Source organism: Octodon degus, unplaced genomic scaffold (assembly GCF_000260255.1).
Source record: "Octodon degus isolate 3935 unplaced genomic scaffold, OctDeg1.0 scaffold00147, whole genome shotgun sequence".
Lineage (NCBI taxonomy): Eukaryota > Metazoa > Chordata > Mammalia > Rodentia > Octodontidae > Octodon > Octodon degus.
The window spans coordinates 4,814,497-4,827,565 of record NW_004524723.1 but is presented as its reverse complement, the minus strand read 5'-3'; the positions used below and the strand labels follow the sequence as shown (position 1 = coordinate 4,827,565).

The following is a 13,069-nucleotide window of genomic DNA, read 5'->3' as shown; positions in this document are numbered from 1 at the left end:
ATAAGGGACAGTGTGAAGCTTGTCTTCTTCTCTTGTTGCTTTTGCTGTGCTCCACCACCACGAACTGTTCCCTGCCATGTCACCCCGCCTTGGAGCCAGCTGATTATGGACTGAAACCTCTGCAAACTGAGAACTAAACTTTTTCTCCTTTAACTTTGGTGTCAGGTATTTTTAACTCAGGAAAGAAAGTAAGAGAGCCACCCACATGGCATTGGCAGTGACCAGCAGGTCGGTGTTGTCAAAGAGCGTGACCCCAGGCACCTCGATGACCAGCACGTAGATGAGCTCAATGGCAAGCATGAGCACCAGCTTCCCGATGCAGCTGATCTGCAGGAACACAGAGCAGGCCAGCAGGCTGAGCAGCACGCTGTAGGTGAAGTACTGTGGGGAGAGAGCATCTGTCAGCCCTGCCCTGCCCTCCCAGCGGCCCCACCCAGCCTCTCCCAGCCCGTGGGACCTCAGGTGCAGGGGTTCGGGAATGTGAATTCTGTGAAAAGCCTGCCTAGGAACCAGGAGATGGGACTTGTTTGAAGTGGACCTACAGGCTCAGGCCAGTGGGGGTCTTCCATCCCTCTCCACTCATAACAGGCTACGTGCCTGAGACCACTTCCTCAGCCCTGCCAACCTTGTCCCTCCAGCTCACACGCCCATCTCATGAGACAAGACCTCTCATGATCCAAGTTACAATTCTGAATCCACACTCTAAAAACTGAGAGTGGGGTTGGGGAGATGGCTCAGTAGAATAAGCGCTTCCCTGGCAAGTGCAAGGGCCTGAGTTCAATCCCCGGTTCCGCCAAAACAATAAAAATAAAAAATAAAAACTGAGAGTATCCTCACAGTCCATGTGGTGGCAACACCTGAGCTGACCTGCTCTGGTGACAAACCTGCCCTAACAGATGCTAACAGCTGTCTTTATCCGGCTTCCTGGGGCTTCAGAAATGTTACTGTTGCACTGTGAGCTTCACCTCAGCCTCTTCTGGGGGTGTAAGGCAACCTTTGAAAATCTGAAAATTCTGCAGCTTAAACCATGCTGGCAAATGAGAATGGGAATGGGGGAGGAGGGAGGAAGGGAAGAGAAAGAATGGAAGGAAGAAATGGAAGCAAAACTTTTCTAAATGGGGAAGGGGAGAAAGGATTGAAGGGAGGGGAGGGGAACCAGAAAAAATAAGTGTTAAGAGACATAAAGACACAAATGCCCTGAGATGAATGAGATCATTGTGTATGGCAAATATATACTAATAAAAAAACCAACAATTTTTTTAAAAACTAGGTTGGACCTAAAGGCTTCAGACAAAACTAAAGCCTTGTGCCATCTACTCTGGAAACTTCAAGTTGACTTCTTAAGACAAGTGAGGGGCTGGACCAGCTGAGCTCCTACCATGGTCCCCTGGTGTTACTCCTACACATGTCACCACCTCTCACTCTGTTTCTTCTTTTAAATTTAGCACCATGATTTCTGAGTCAGGGTCCAGCCTATTTCCACACTGCCTCTGGCTTGGGCTGTCAAGTGGGAAAGCCCCAGACTGGCCCTCCCCAGCCCTTGGCAGTCCAGGGAGGGACTGTGGAGGGTGAACCCAGGGTGGAGGAAAGACCCTGATGATTCAGCCCAGGGCTCCAGCTGGGGGTGGGGAGGGCCCTGCTTCAGGCCCTAGGCCCAAGCAGGGGGAGGCCAAGGCTTCATGCTGTGTCTCCCAAGGACCCATGTCTAAGGAGAGTCTGGCCGAACAGGGACAGCACACAGGGCGCAGACCAGCAGACTGGAACTGAATAGGCAGGGCAGGGCAGGCTGGGTCCAGTCATCTCCCCCAGGTAGGGCAGGGATATCCCCACTGGCCTCTTCTCCCAGGGCCCAGTTTCTTCCATGGGCATCCACCCCCGGAGGGCCCAAGATGAAACCAAGAGACTCTGCTCCACAGCAAACAGCACAAGCCAGATGTGAGGGGTGCAGAGACGGGAAATGGAAGCTGCTCCCCAAGCTGCCAGAGGCCTGGTCCGGGTCGAGGCACAGGAGGATCCCCTATCTGGGGGCAGCACCAGCCTGCTCCTCACTGGGCTTCCCTTCCCTTGCCCATGTGTACAGGGGAGATGGTCCACTCCTTCCAGAGCAGGGGTGGGAGGTGCCGTATTCTGAGACTGTGTTACAGGATGTGGAAGAAGGCACTTTCCTCCCAGAACAGGGCAGGCACAGCCTTCGCCTCACAGGGCTCACATGAGCCCCTGGGAAACCAGGGCAAGGGAAGCCCCATCGAAGCAGGTGCTAGCTGAAAGCCCTGCTGCTGCACATTCCTGCTGCTGAGGCATAACACCTGCCCAGTGAGGGTTCTCCTCAGATGCCTGCAGGGACAAGAAAGTGCTCTAAAGGGGACATCTGGGCAAACCTTCAAACACACTAAAAGAAACTGCATTGTACACTTGGAACAAATTTATAGTAGTACTGACCTGGGATAGGGTTCCCTTTGCTCCCCTTTCTGCTTACAGAACTTAATAGCTGGGGTTTGGGTGGGCTCTCCTGAGGCAGGGTCCCGTCATTCAAAGAGACAGACAGCCCTAAACGTTCTGCACTTGTGGGAGCAGCATGAACTCTGGAGCCAAGTGACTTGCATGAGAGTTCCGGCTCTGCAGCTCACTAACTGTGTCACCTTGGGCAAGTTACTTAACCTTTGTCCATCTGGTTTCCTCTCTGCATGGATAAAGCAGTACCCTGTCTCAAGGCTGTGGTGAGGATCTGCTGAGTAACAGTGCTGGGCGCCCAGTAAGCACTAGCTATCTGGTTAAGAGCCATGGAAGCATCAGGGGTGCTCGGCCCAAGGAGGCTGCAAGTGGGGCTGAGACTAAGGAAGGCCCCAGGGAAGAGGGCCCCAGGGAAGAGGGGAGGGCAGGGGCCACCCCAGTACATACCTCGGGGAAATGGCAATTGGGCCAGAGGCTGCCGCAGAAGCCCTGCTCGTCACCCAGGCTGTAGTTGAAGGCCGACTCTGCCACATGGCATGCATTGACCTGGCTTGCACTGATGTTGTGCTCCTCCGCCAGGCAGCCTACCAGGTCCTTGGCATTACAGGTGAACTAGGGTGGTGAAGAGGGCAGAGAGACCAGATCAGCCCAGGGGCCTGGCTGGGCAGCAGGTGCTTGTCTGTCCCCATTCAGTGAAAGCCACACTCAGAACAGGACAAAGGATCCTGGCAGAGGCCAAAGACCTACCACGGTTTGCCCAGCACCCTGGCTAGAGGGACTGTGTCCAGCAAGCCCTCCTGAGAAAGGGCCCTGTAAGTCTGTGTTGGGGACACCCCATCCTCTTTTGAGCTCTTGTGGCCTAAGAGCAGGGAACTAAGAGCCTATATCAGATTGGACACACTGAGGTGAGGCAAACAGCAATTTCCAGGGACCCCTGCCCTCGCCAACACCTGTGAGGAACAGAGGAGGTGCCAGGAGCACAGAGTCACCCACCATGTTGACAAAAGATGACAAGAACACCAGGATGATGGTGAACACCCCGACCAGTGTGCTGTTCATCTTGGACCGCACAATCTTCCTGGAGAGGATCTGCAGTGGGCTGGGGAAGAGCTGGGGACAGGTGGCAACATTTAATGAGGACTCACAGTGAACCCAGAATCATTCCCCTGGGCCTGCCTGAACCCCTCCCGGTTCCCAAGGCTCGCCCCACCGCAGCTGGCCAGGAGTGCATGCCCCCAGGAAGGAGCAGAGAGGAGGCTGCACAAGCTCATTCACCCACTGCGTGAGCGCAGAGCCTAGGGTTCCATCAGGGAAAGCAGCAAAGCTGCTGAGGAGCCATGAGGGGCCTGGCTCTCCTGGGAGGGTGAGCGGCTACCTGGAAGGAGGAGACATGGAGAGGACCAGGCATTTGGAGGGAGGTCTGGTCTGTAAAGGAACAGAGCAGCAGCAGCAGGAGGGAGGGAGGGAGGCCTGGACAACAGGCACTGAGCAGAGCTACAGAGGCTACCATTTCCTTTGCCCAGCCCTCCTCTGTGCTCTTCAACACACACGTGTGCGCGCACACACACACACACACACACACACACACCATGCATCCCCTCCAAGACCCACCACAGCTTTAATTCAACATCTGCTTCCTAAGCCCCACTTCCAGATGCCTGATCTGACATACCTGGCCTTCTACCAGGTCCTCTCTACCATACACCGCGTGCTAACAGAGGAGGGACAGAGAAGCAAGTAGATGACTGGGCCCCTTAGCTCCACCCTGTGTGCTGAGTCATCTGCTGCAGACTTCCCAGCGTCCCAGAGGGTGGTGGAGAAAGCTGGAGCAGGAGGCGGGGACCTGGGGGGGGCACACCTTTCCCTGAAGGCTCTCCATCTGTGGAAGCGCCCTTCACTTTTATGGTCAGTGAAACAGACAAAGCTTCTTCCTGCCATGGACCAGTGCCAAATGCACCAGACCACAAGGTCTGCCCTCCCCTGCTGCTATTTCTGCGGTTGGTCACACGGATAACAAAGTAGGTCAAATGACCACGACATGATCACATAGCTGCTCACTCCCGGGGGAAGGGGACTAGCTGTGCACCGCGGTGTTTGCTGCCAACTCAAGAAGTTCCCAGGCTACAAGCCCACACCACTACCTCACTGCAGCCACCAGGGCAATCATGATGTCCCATGGGACTTCAGGGGTGTTGTGGCTTGGACCTAACAGATCCCCCTCAAGTCTCATGTGTTCAAAGGCAGGCCCATGTCAGAAGTGGCTTGCAGGGGGCATGACCTGGAAGGGCACATGATCAGTTGATGTGACAAGGCTGCCAAGACAGTCAACAGTGAAGAAGAGCCTTTTCAACAAATGGTAGTGGGACAAATGGATAGCTACTGGCAAAAAATGGAGTTGGGTCTCTACCTCACACCTCATACAAAAATTACTCAGAGACCTATAGATGCAAGTTTTAAAACTACAAAACCCTTAAAAGAAATGGTTTCCTAGAGATGTCATCAAAAACATAGGCAAAAATGAAGTGGGCTTTATTAAAATTCTGTGCGATACGTAGGAACACCAAGAACGTGGAAAAGTAATGATGAGATGGTGAAGCTGAAACCCTGTGCATCTTGCTAGGAGTGTAAACTAGTGTGGCTCCTGTGGAAGAGTACGATGGCTTCTCAAAATGTAGGACAGAACGTCTGTATGAAGCACACTTGTGTACGATCCAGCAGCTCCACTCCTGGGTACAGGCCCATGACAGTCGCAGCAGGGGTCTGCATAGTTACTTGCACACCCATGTTCGCGGCAGCATTATTCATAGTAACTGGAAAGTGAGGCTAAAGAAAGGGCTGCAGGGTCAGCCACCATTTTGGCCCTAGCCCTTCAAGGTCAGTGAAGACTCGGGACATAGGAGAACCTGTACTGTAACAACAGGTAACTCAGTTGCGCTCCAAATTTTCTGATTAAGAAGATCATGGAGCCACAGAGGAATGTGATCGATGATGTATAGTGTGCCTGGGGAGAGTCATATGGAGAGAAAAAACATTCTCTCAGGCTTTCACAGAAAGCAAACGGGTCAAGCCATGGCCGTGACTCATCCACATGGCTGACACTGACAAAGGATCTACAAAGTGCAGTACAGGGCTACAGGATAAATCCTGAGGATACTTGACTGACCATATCAGATACAAAAGTTACATTTCTTGCTATATAGGTCTTGCTTTATCTTGGTCCTAACCACCCAGAAGAAAAGTATAAAAACAAGGTATATAAAGTAAAGCCATATTAATACGATGAGCTGTAAAAGGCTCAAGTCAATGACTTCTGATAACCCACTAACATTATAGACTGCTAGACAGTGTTGGATTGTCTAGCTGAATTCAAACACCCTAGTATTTAGATGCCAATAGAATATCCACCTCTGACAGGACTAAACAAAAAAAAGGGGATACAAAGGAAAGATCATTTTGCATTTATATATACAAAATAGGATAAATTTACAGCTACTTTCTCTTTATTCAATGAGAAGAAAGAGGTATACTAACAGTGTTTGGACAGGATATTCTGTCTGCTTCTTGTACTGTGGATAACCACTAAGAAGATAACAATGTACAATGTATTGATTATTGAAACTGTCCTATTATTCAGTTTTGAAACTGTCTCATTCATATTTATTTCTCAATAAAATAAAAATTAAAATTAAAAAACCATTGGCTGAGAAAGGGATGAACAAAATGGGGTTCAGCCACACCATGAGGTATCACTGAATCACAAAAAGAAAGGCAATGCTACTACACGTCACAGTGTGGACAACCTTGAATCCAGGAGGCAGGGTTAAAGAAGCCGGCCTCAGCAGGCCACCCATTGTATCCTGCCACTTAGATGGGCCATCCAGAACATGCAGTTCACAGGCAGGCAGATTAGTGACTACTGATGAGCACAAGGTCTCCTTGGGGAACAAGGCCCCAGAATCAGATAGAGGCAATAGGTGTACAACTCTGAATAGGCTGAAAGCCAGAGAATTAAAAGTTCACGTACCTTTACAAAGATGAATTTTATAATGTGTGAATTATATCTCAATGTAGTTTGTATTTTTAATAAAGCCCTGTGCAGCCTCTTAAAATCTGGGTGCCCCTGGGGACATGATTAAAGTCTTAGTTTCAGCTCCCTTGTCAGTAAATAGGGAATATCTATCTCCTTGAGTGACAAAGAAGAGCAATGAAATGGGTGCTTTGTACACTGCTAAGTACAACAGAAAAGTTTATTAATATCTGTTTATTTCCCTCATGGTGCTAGTGACTAAACTCAGGGCCTCCCATGAGCCAGGCCCATTTTAAAAAGCTATGCTGCCAATAAAAATGAAAGTCCTGTTTCCCCTTCAGGGAATCTTGTGTTCCCTAGATGGAGGAAGTCTTTGGGCATGAATTGAGGATCTCACTCTGAAATAGGTAGCCTGGCAGAGGGTTTCCAACCTCTGGCTGTTTAATTCCATTTCCCCCGGGGCCTTCCCCCTTTGCTTTAACCTCAGTTGCAGTTCTGTGCCCCCCACCCACTGAGGCTTCTTTCATCTCTCACAGCCACCAAGGTAATGGCTGAGCTAGGTGAAGGTTAACAGATGCAGAAACTCTTTCCAGGAAAGGGAAAAGGGGAGTGCAGCTGATTAAGTGGACGTTAGGTGGCGCTCTAGCATCTAATGGGCATCTGAGTCATTTTGCACCTTGGCGTCCTTTAAAAGCTTGCCCTTATTTCTAAATTTGAGCTAGGTACCTATTAGGATTTGTGTCTCGCTGTCCCCCTAAGGCCTCGTGCAGTCATGGGGTTTCTATTCTGATAGAAATCAGTATTGGACTGATTCGTGGTCCAATACTGGGATTATGGGTGTGAATGCTACACCCACCCTGGGTGGGCTGCCTACATAGTGTGAAAGGGAGGGAAAGAGGCTTGCACACTGCTGCTGCTCTTTGCTTTTTGTTCTTGCTCTTTCACCACCATGAGCTGCTGCCTTCTGCCGTGTGCCACTCTGCCTTGGAGCCTGCTGAAACTTATACAAACTGTGAGCTAAATAAACTCTTCCTTAATTTTGAGCACCAGGCATTTTGTCTCAGCAACAAGAGAAAAGTAACTAAGCCAATGCCCAAGAACCTAAGCCCAGAAGAGAGTGGACATCCTGCTCTGGAGCTGGAATACGCAGTTCTCCTCTCCTGTGATTTAATCACAAAGTTCATCTGTGTGCCCAAACCCCAACCCTGCTAATCCCGGTCTGGATTTGAGAACTCATTACAGGGGCAGTCTTTACAGGGCTCACCACAGCTGCAGGCAGATCCTAGGCTGCACTATTCTGCACACTCAGTGTGTCTGTAAACTAGTCACTCAATGTCCGCTCACAATCAGAGCTTGGAAAAAGAGCCACCCTTCTCCCTCACCTCTTAAATTCAGAAGCAGTATATTCCTGATCTGATTAGTTCAAATCCATCCACCTTCATATGTGGGAGTGGGGACAAAATTAATGACCAGGATGGGATCCTGCTCCTCTGTATGTCTCCAGGCAATAAGCTGGTCTCTCTGGGCTCCTGTCTGTGAGGCAGGGTCGGGGGACTTCTGGGATGAAAGAAGGAGATGAAATCAGATGGCAAAAGGTTTAAGAAAACAGCTTCTTTGACAAGAAGTCAACACAGCAATAGGTCTTATTTCAGGTGGGAAAAATACAGAGACAGAAAAACCTCCAAAGCCAGATGAGACGAGCAGAGAGCCTGGACAGTGCCATTCTTATCACCCAGCCTTTCAGAAGACAACCAGCAGCAAAAGGTTAGCAAAGTGGACGTGGGGAGAGGTGCTTCTGGTGTTCCACACAGTGGACAGGGCCGAGGCTCTGGTCACAGGTCCCAGCAGCACAGCCAGGTCCAAGAAGTCAGTAGGACAGATTGAGAGGGACCAGGAGGGAACCAGGTGGATGGATGAGCGGCTTAAAACACAAGCTGCTGCTCAGGGGCTCACAGCAGCCTCTGTTCCTGCTGAGAAGCCACAGGGAGACCCGGAGGCTCAGTGAGGGCAGGGAGGCCGCTCTCTTTTGCCCATGGGCTAGGGGCAGGCTGCCACTCCCCAGGATGATGGGCAGGCAGGGAGGCTGACAGAGCAGCTGGAGCTGGCCAGGAAGGGGAGGGGCAAGGTCACTGTCCCTCGAGCTGACCAAACACAGGTTGGCTCACCTTCAAAGGTTAAAATGAGGGATTCGGCTCAGGAGGCTGAGGCACGATCATTGGGATCTGGAAGCCACCTGGGCTACAAAGTGAGTTTAAGGTCAGCCTGTCCTGCATAGCAAAACCCTGTCTCAAAAAGACAATAAATAAATAAAAGGATTCAGGGGGCGGCTGGGCTCCTATTCTGAGAGTCCCTGAACCTGTGGACTGCATGTGATGGTGAGGCGGGTTTAACATAGTTTTCTCCAAAAAAGTGGCTGTGGGGCCCGGGCAGTGCATGAGCCAAGGGAAGGCAGGAGCTGCAGGTCAGACCCCACTCAACTCTAAGGCAGCACTTGCAGCAGGAAGGGCCTGGGGAAAACCTGCGGTCATGGCAGCCTGGGGACAGCAGGGCTCAGCAGGTCACTGATGCTCTGAGAAGTAAGGCCAAACTCAGATAAACATGAAGACCAGTGCAATGAAGGAGCCTCCCCCAAGAAACCTAGGCATGCATCTGAACAGCACAGAGCTCAACAAGAAAGGCAGGGGCACGCAAAGCGCTTGGCAAAGAGAAGGGGAAACCCTAAAGAGAGGCCAGGGAACTGCTGTCCCCACACAGGGACCTCGCACTGTGTTCACACATCTGCAAAAAGGTTAACATTTTGAAGGAAGTAAGCTCAAGTGAAAGAAATGAGCCTGAGCTGCTGTCATAAAGGGAGAAGCAAATGAAACAGAGAAACAAACTGCCTGAGAACCATCTGGCTTTGCAAGAGCAGAGCCCAAAGTGGAGCAGCTGAGGAATCTTCGTATCTCATTAGAACGCCATGACTTCTTGGCAAGCGGGGAAATCAAATGAAAAATTTCAGGGCTTTGGTAAAGGGCAAGGTGAAACCCACCACTGTTAATCAGCCTCAAGTCAGCACCTCACGAGGTGACACAGCAAGCCTTTGTCCACCAACCTGCAGTTAGTTTGGGGTCAAGCTCAGTTACGGACCAGGCCTGCACCCAGGAAAAACGTGGGTTAATTAGAATCCCCATTCTGCTCATGCCCAAGGCAGATTCTCCCTACTCACATCTTCATGTGCAAAAAAGTTTAACTCACAACATGAAAGAGGAAGAGTAATTACACAGAAAAGGGCTTCCTGTGACAAACCTCTTCCTGCTGGGTACTGCTTTCCAGAAAGTAGCTAATTGGACGCTGGTGGGAAGGAGGCAGCCAGGACCTATGGTAGGGTTGGCATCTATCTGACATGGCAACTGCCAGATGGAGCAGCAGGTTCCAGGCTGCACATTTTTTTCTGTATTTTAGGGAAGGGTCTACAGGGTCTCACTACTAGATTGAACTCATAGTGATTCACCTGTTTACAGCCTCCCAAGAGCTGGGATTACAGGTGTGTACCACCATGCTCAGTCTCAATTGCCATCTCAGACCGCCCCGGGGATGGGGCCAGTGTGGCAGGCCTGGGGATTGAACCCCTGGCCCTTGCACCTGCTTGCAGGTACTTTAATCTGCTGAGCTATTTGGGCGGCCCTCAGAGAGCACTTTTTCTGAACACATTCTTTTCCGAAGCCCTCTATAAGCAGGAAAGCCCTAGCTGCAGGGTGTGTGAGGGACAGGGTTGTGTGCACAGGGATGGGAGGTCCACCTAAGGCCTCCTTAGGACAGTCAGAAAGATTCCCGGGCCTGATGAAGGAATCATAGCTTACTGAGTTGGATGGTGGTGACACAACAGGGGCACTGAACAGTGCAGTACAAGGCAGTAAATAAATGACTTACTTCTGTAAGTAGCTTTAATCAGTGGCAAAAAGACTTCAGTAGACCTAAGTACGACTCCAAAGGGGCTGGTGCTGGACAGGGAATCAGCCTCCTCCTCCCCAACAACCACCAGCGATGTGTGCACATCAGGGACCTCTCATGAAATGGGCTTGGGGCAGCTCCACTTCACCAAAGCCACCAACAGAAAAGAGGAGGTTCAGGTTCTGATTTTAATTGATGTGCTTTAACTGGCATGGTAGTGCAGGCCTGTAATGCTGGTACCGTGGGGGGCTGAGGCAGGGGATCACAAGTTTGAACCCAGACTGGGCAATTTAGGGACTGAGGGAGATCTTCATCAAAATGAGAAGTAAAATAATAAAGGGGGCTGGAGGCATAGGTCAGTATGGAAGCCCTGCATTCAACCCTCAGTGCTGGAAATAAAAAGTTGGACCATATAAAAGTCTGATTTTGATTTCAATGGGCCAATTAAGTATGCAAAACAAACAATAAGACAAATATTTTTCTTTGGTTTATAACTTAAAGAGTTTTTTAAGGATCAAACAAGAAAGCTTATAAAAGCTCTTTTAGCTATAGTTGCTTCTTAAAAGGTTATTGTGACTTTTGTTACAGCAAAATATATATAACATTTTAACTTTTTTCATTTTAGCTTTCTCCTCTCTCTCTCCCTTTTGACAGGGTCTCACTATGTAATTCAGGCTGGCCTTGAACTCACTTTGTGTCTCAGGCTGGCCTTGAACTCACAGCAATCCTCTTGCCTCGGCCTCCCCCAATCTCTGGGATTACAGGTGTGCACCACCACGCCTGGCCACTTTAACTTCTTTTAAGTGTGCCACTCAGTGGCATCAGTTGCATTTACAACCCCATGCAATCATCATCGCTTCTATCACTCCAAGCAGAAACTGTGCCCGTGATGCCACACGGTCCCACCTGCCCTTCTGCCAGCCGCTGGTTGCCGCTAACCTCTCCCGTCTGTGTCTATGAGTCCACCGGTTCTCAACACTCCCTACTAGTAAAATCAGACAATATGACCTTGACTTCTTTCACTCAGTGCAGGGTTTAGGCCCGCCCATGCTACAGTGTGACAGCACGCTATTCCTTTTGCGGGTAAGTTTTCTATCAACAACAGCCAGACCAGAGGCCAGAAGTAATGGAGCACAGAGCAGGAGAGAGCCTACGGCCTGAGAAGGGCGGTAGGAGGGGAGGCAGGAGCCAGCGTCCAGTAGGATAAATGTTGGATGGTTAATGGGATCCCTTCCCGTGCTGAGACCAGTCCAGTAAGAACTTGACTGCATGGTGACTAATGAAGAGGCCTGTCTTCAGGGTGGACAGAGAAAGGGGCTCTGGAAGTAACAGAGACCCAATTCCTGCAGCAGGAGCGTGCGGTGCAGGGTGTGCAGAGGCGTTGCAGGCCTGACCCCCAAAACCACCCAAGCGCCTAGCTCTGAGCAAGTGCTGGGAGGGGAGGGGAGAGGAGGCACAGCAGATGCTGGAGAGCAAGTCTCTCCTGCAGGGACAGAGAGCTTTCTGGGGCTAGACTAACTCCTAGGGAACCTTCAGCAGTTCCCTGGTGAAAGAACAGAAGAATGCCTAGGCAAGCAGGGCCAGAGGGCCCAAGTAATTTCTACAGCAGACCAGAATGGCCTGAGTTTGAGTCCCATGCAGGAATACAGTCCAGACAAGGGATGTAGCATACCCAAGAGACAGTGTGGGAAGAAAACCTAGAACAGGGGCCAAGCCCCTGGCCCTACACTGGTGCTGCCCACCTAAGCCAGCCTCCCGTGGGGCACACCCCAGCTCCAAGCCATCTAGGGCTGCAGTACTCATCTGCACAACGTCCCTGTTAGTCTTGGGAGCCACTGTAAGACATACTCCAGGGCACTGGGAAGTGAAGGGCTCTCCCACACCCCCTCCTGGCCTTCAGTAAAATGTTCGCTGATAGCTGCTTCATGCCAGGCTCTGCTGGGTGCCCTCCCCTCTCTGTGCCGGATCCCACCGACAGCTGAGGGTTGTACAAAACAATGAGATGAGAGCTTCTTGCAAAGATCCTCAGGGCTCACTGAGGCTGCGGACACCAGGCGCCAGCCTCCAGTGCAGCTCTCGGCCATTGTCAGGCAAGAGCGGCAGCTTGGCATCGTGCCAAGTATGCTGCTTGGGCCCAGGGCAGTGGAACTCACCTTCACACAGGAGTAGATCACAGACACAAACACCACCAAGGCCAGCAGCAGGAAACAGGTCAGGTAGAAACTCAGCATGAACACGGAGCTGGGGGAAGAGAGGGAGGGGAAGCCACAGGTCCCCAGGCCTGTCCTCCTGGCTTGGGAGCACAGGGACATGGACAGCCCTGGGAGGGACCTGAAGTCACTCAACTTCCCAAGCCCACTGCTCAGTCTTCTCCCCTCCACCCTCGGAAGGCCCTTGAGGGTGCACTGGGCCCTGCACGGTGCAGTCTACTCCTGCCCTTCCTAGCCTATCACCTTCCTGAGGAGAATTGCAGGCCACAAGAGGTAGGCGGAGAAGCAAGAGACTCCTGACCAGTATTCTGCCTAATTCTCAGTTCTTCACAGGAGGACTTTATTTAGCCTGAAAGAACTCATTTTATTTATTTATTTATTTATTTATTTATTTATTTATTTATTTATTTTAATTTTAGGACTGGCAAGATAGCTCAGCAGACTAAGT

At 50.8% G+C, this 13,069-nt stretch overlaps 1 protein-coding gene across 2 annotated transcripts in view; it reads right to left on the bottom strand.

Annotated features, from left to right (window-relative positions):
* Window positions 1-13,069, bottom strand: part of Adcy5 (adenylate cyclase 5) — a 132,107-nt gene that overhangs the window by 11,896 nt on the left and 107,142 nt on the right. For both annotated transcript variants that reach the window (XM_004642181.2, XM_023702168.1), the window contains 4 exons: window positions 12,565-12,652; window positions 3,445-3,561; window positions 2,899-3,063; window positions 206-381 (listed from right to left, as the gene is read on the bottom strand). In XM_004642181.2, coding sequence (XP_004642238.1) covers window positions 206-381; window positions 2,899-3,063; window positions 3,445-3,561; window positions 12,565-12,652 — 546 coding nt within the window. The remainder of the gene's footprint in view (window positions 1-205; window positions 382-2,898; window positions 3,064-3,444; window positions 3,562-12,564; window positions 12,653-13,069) is intronic.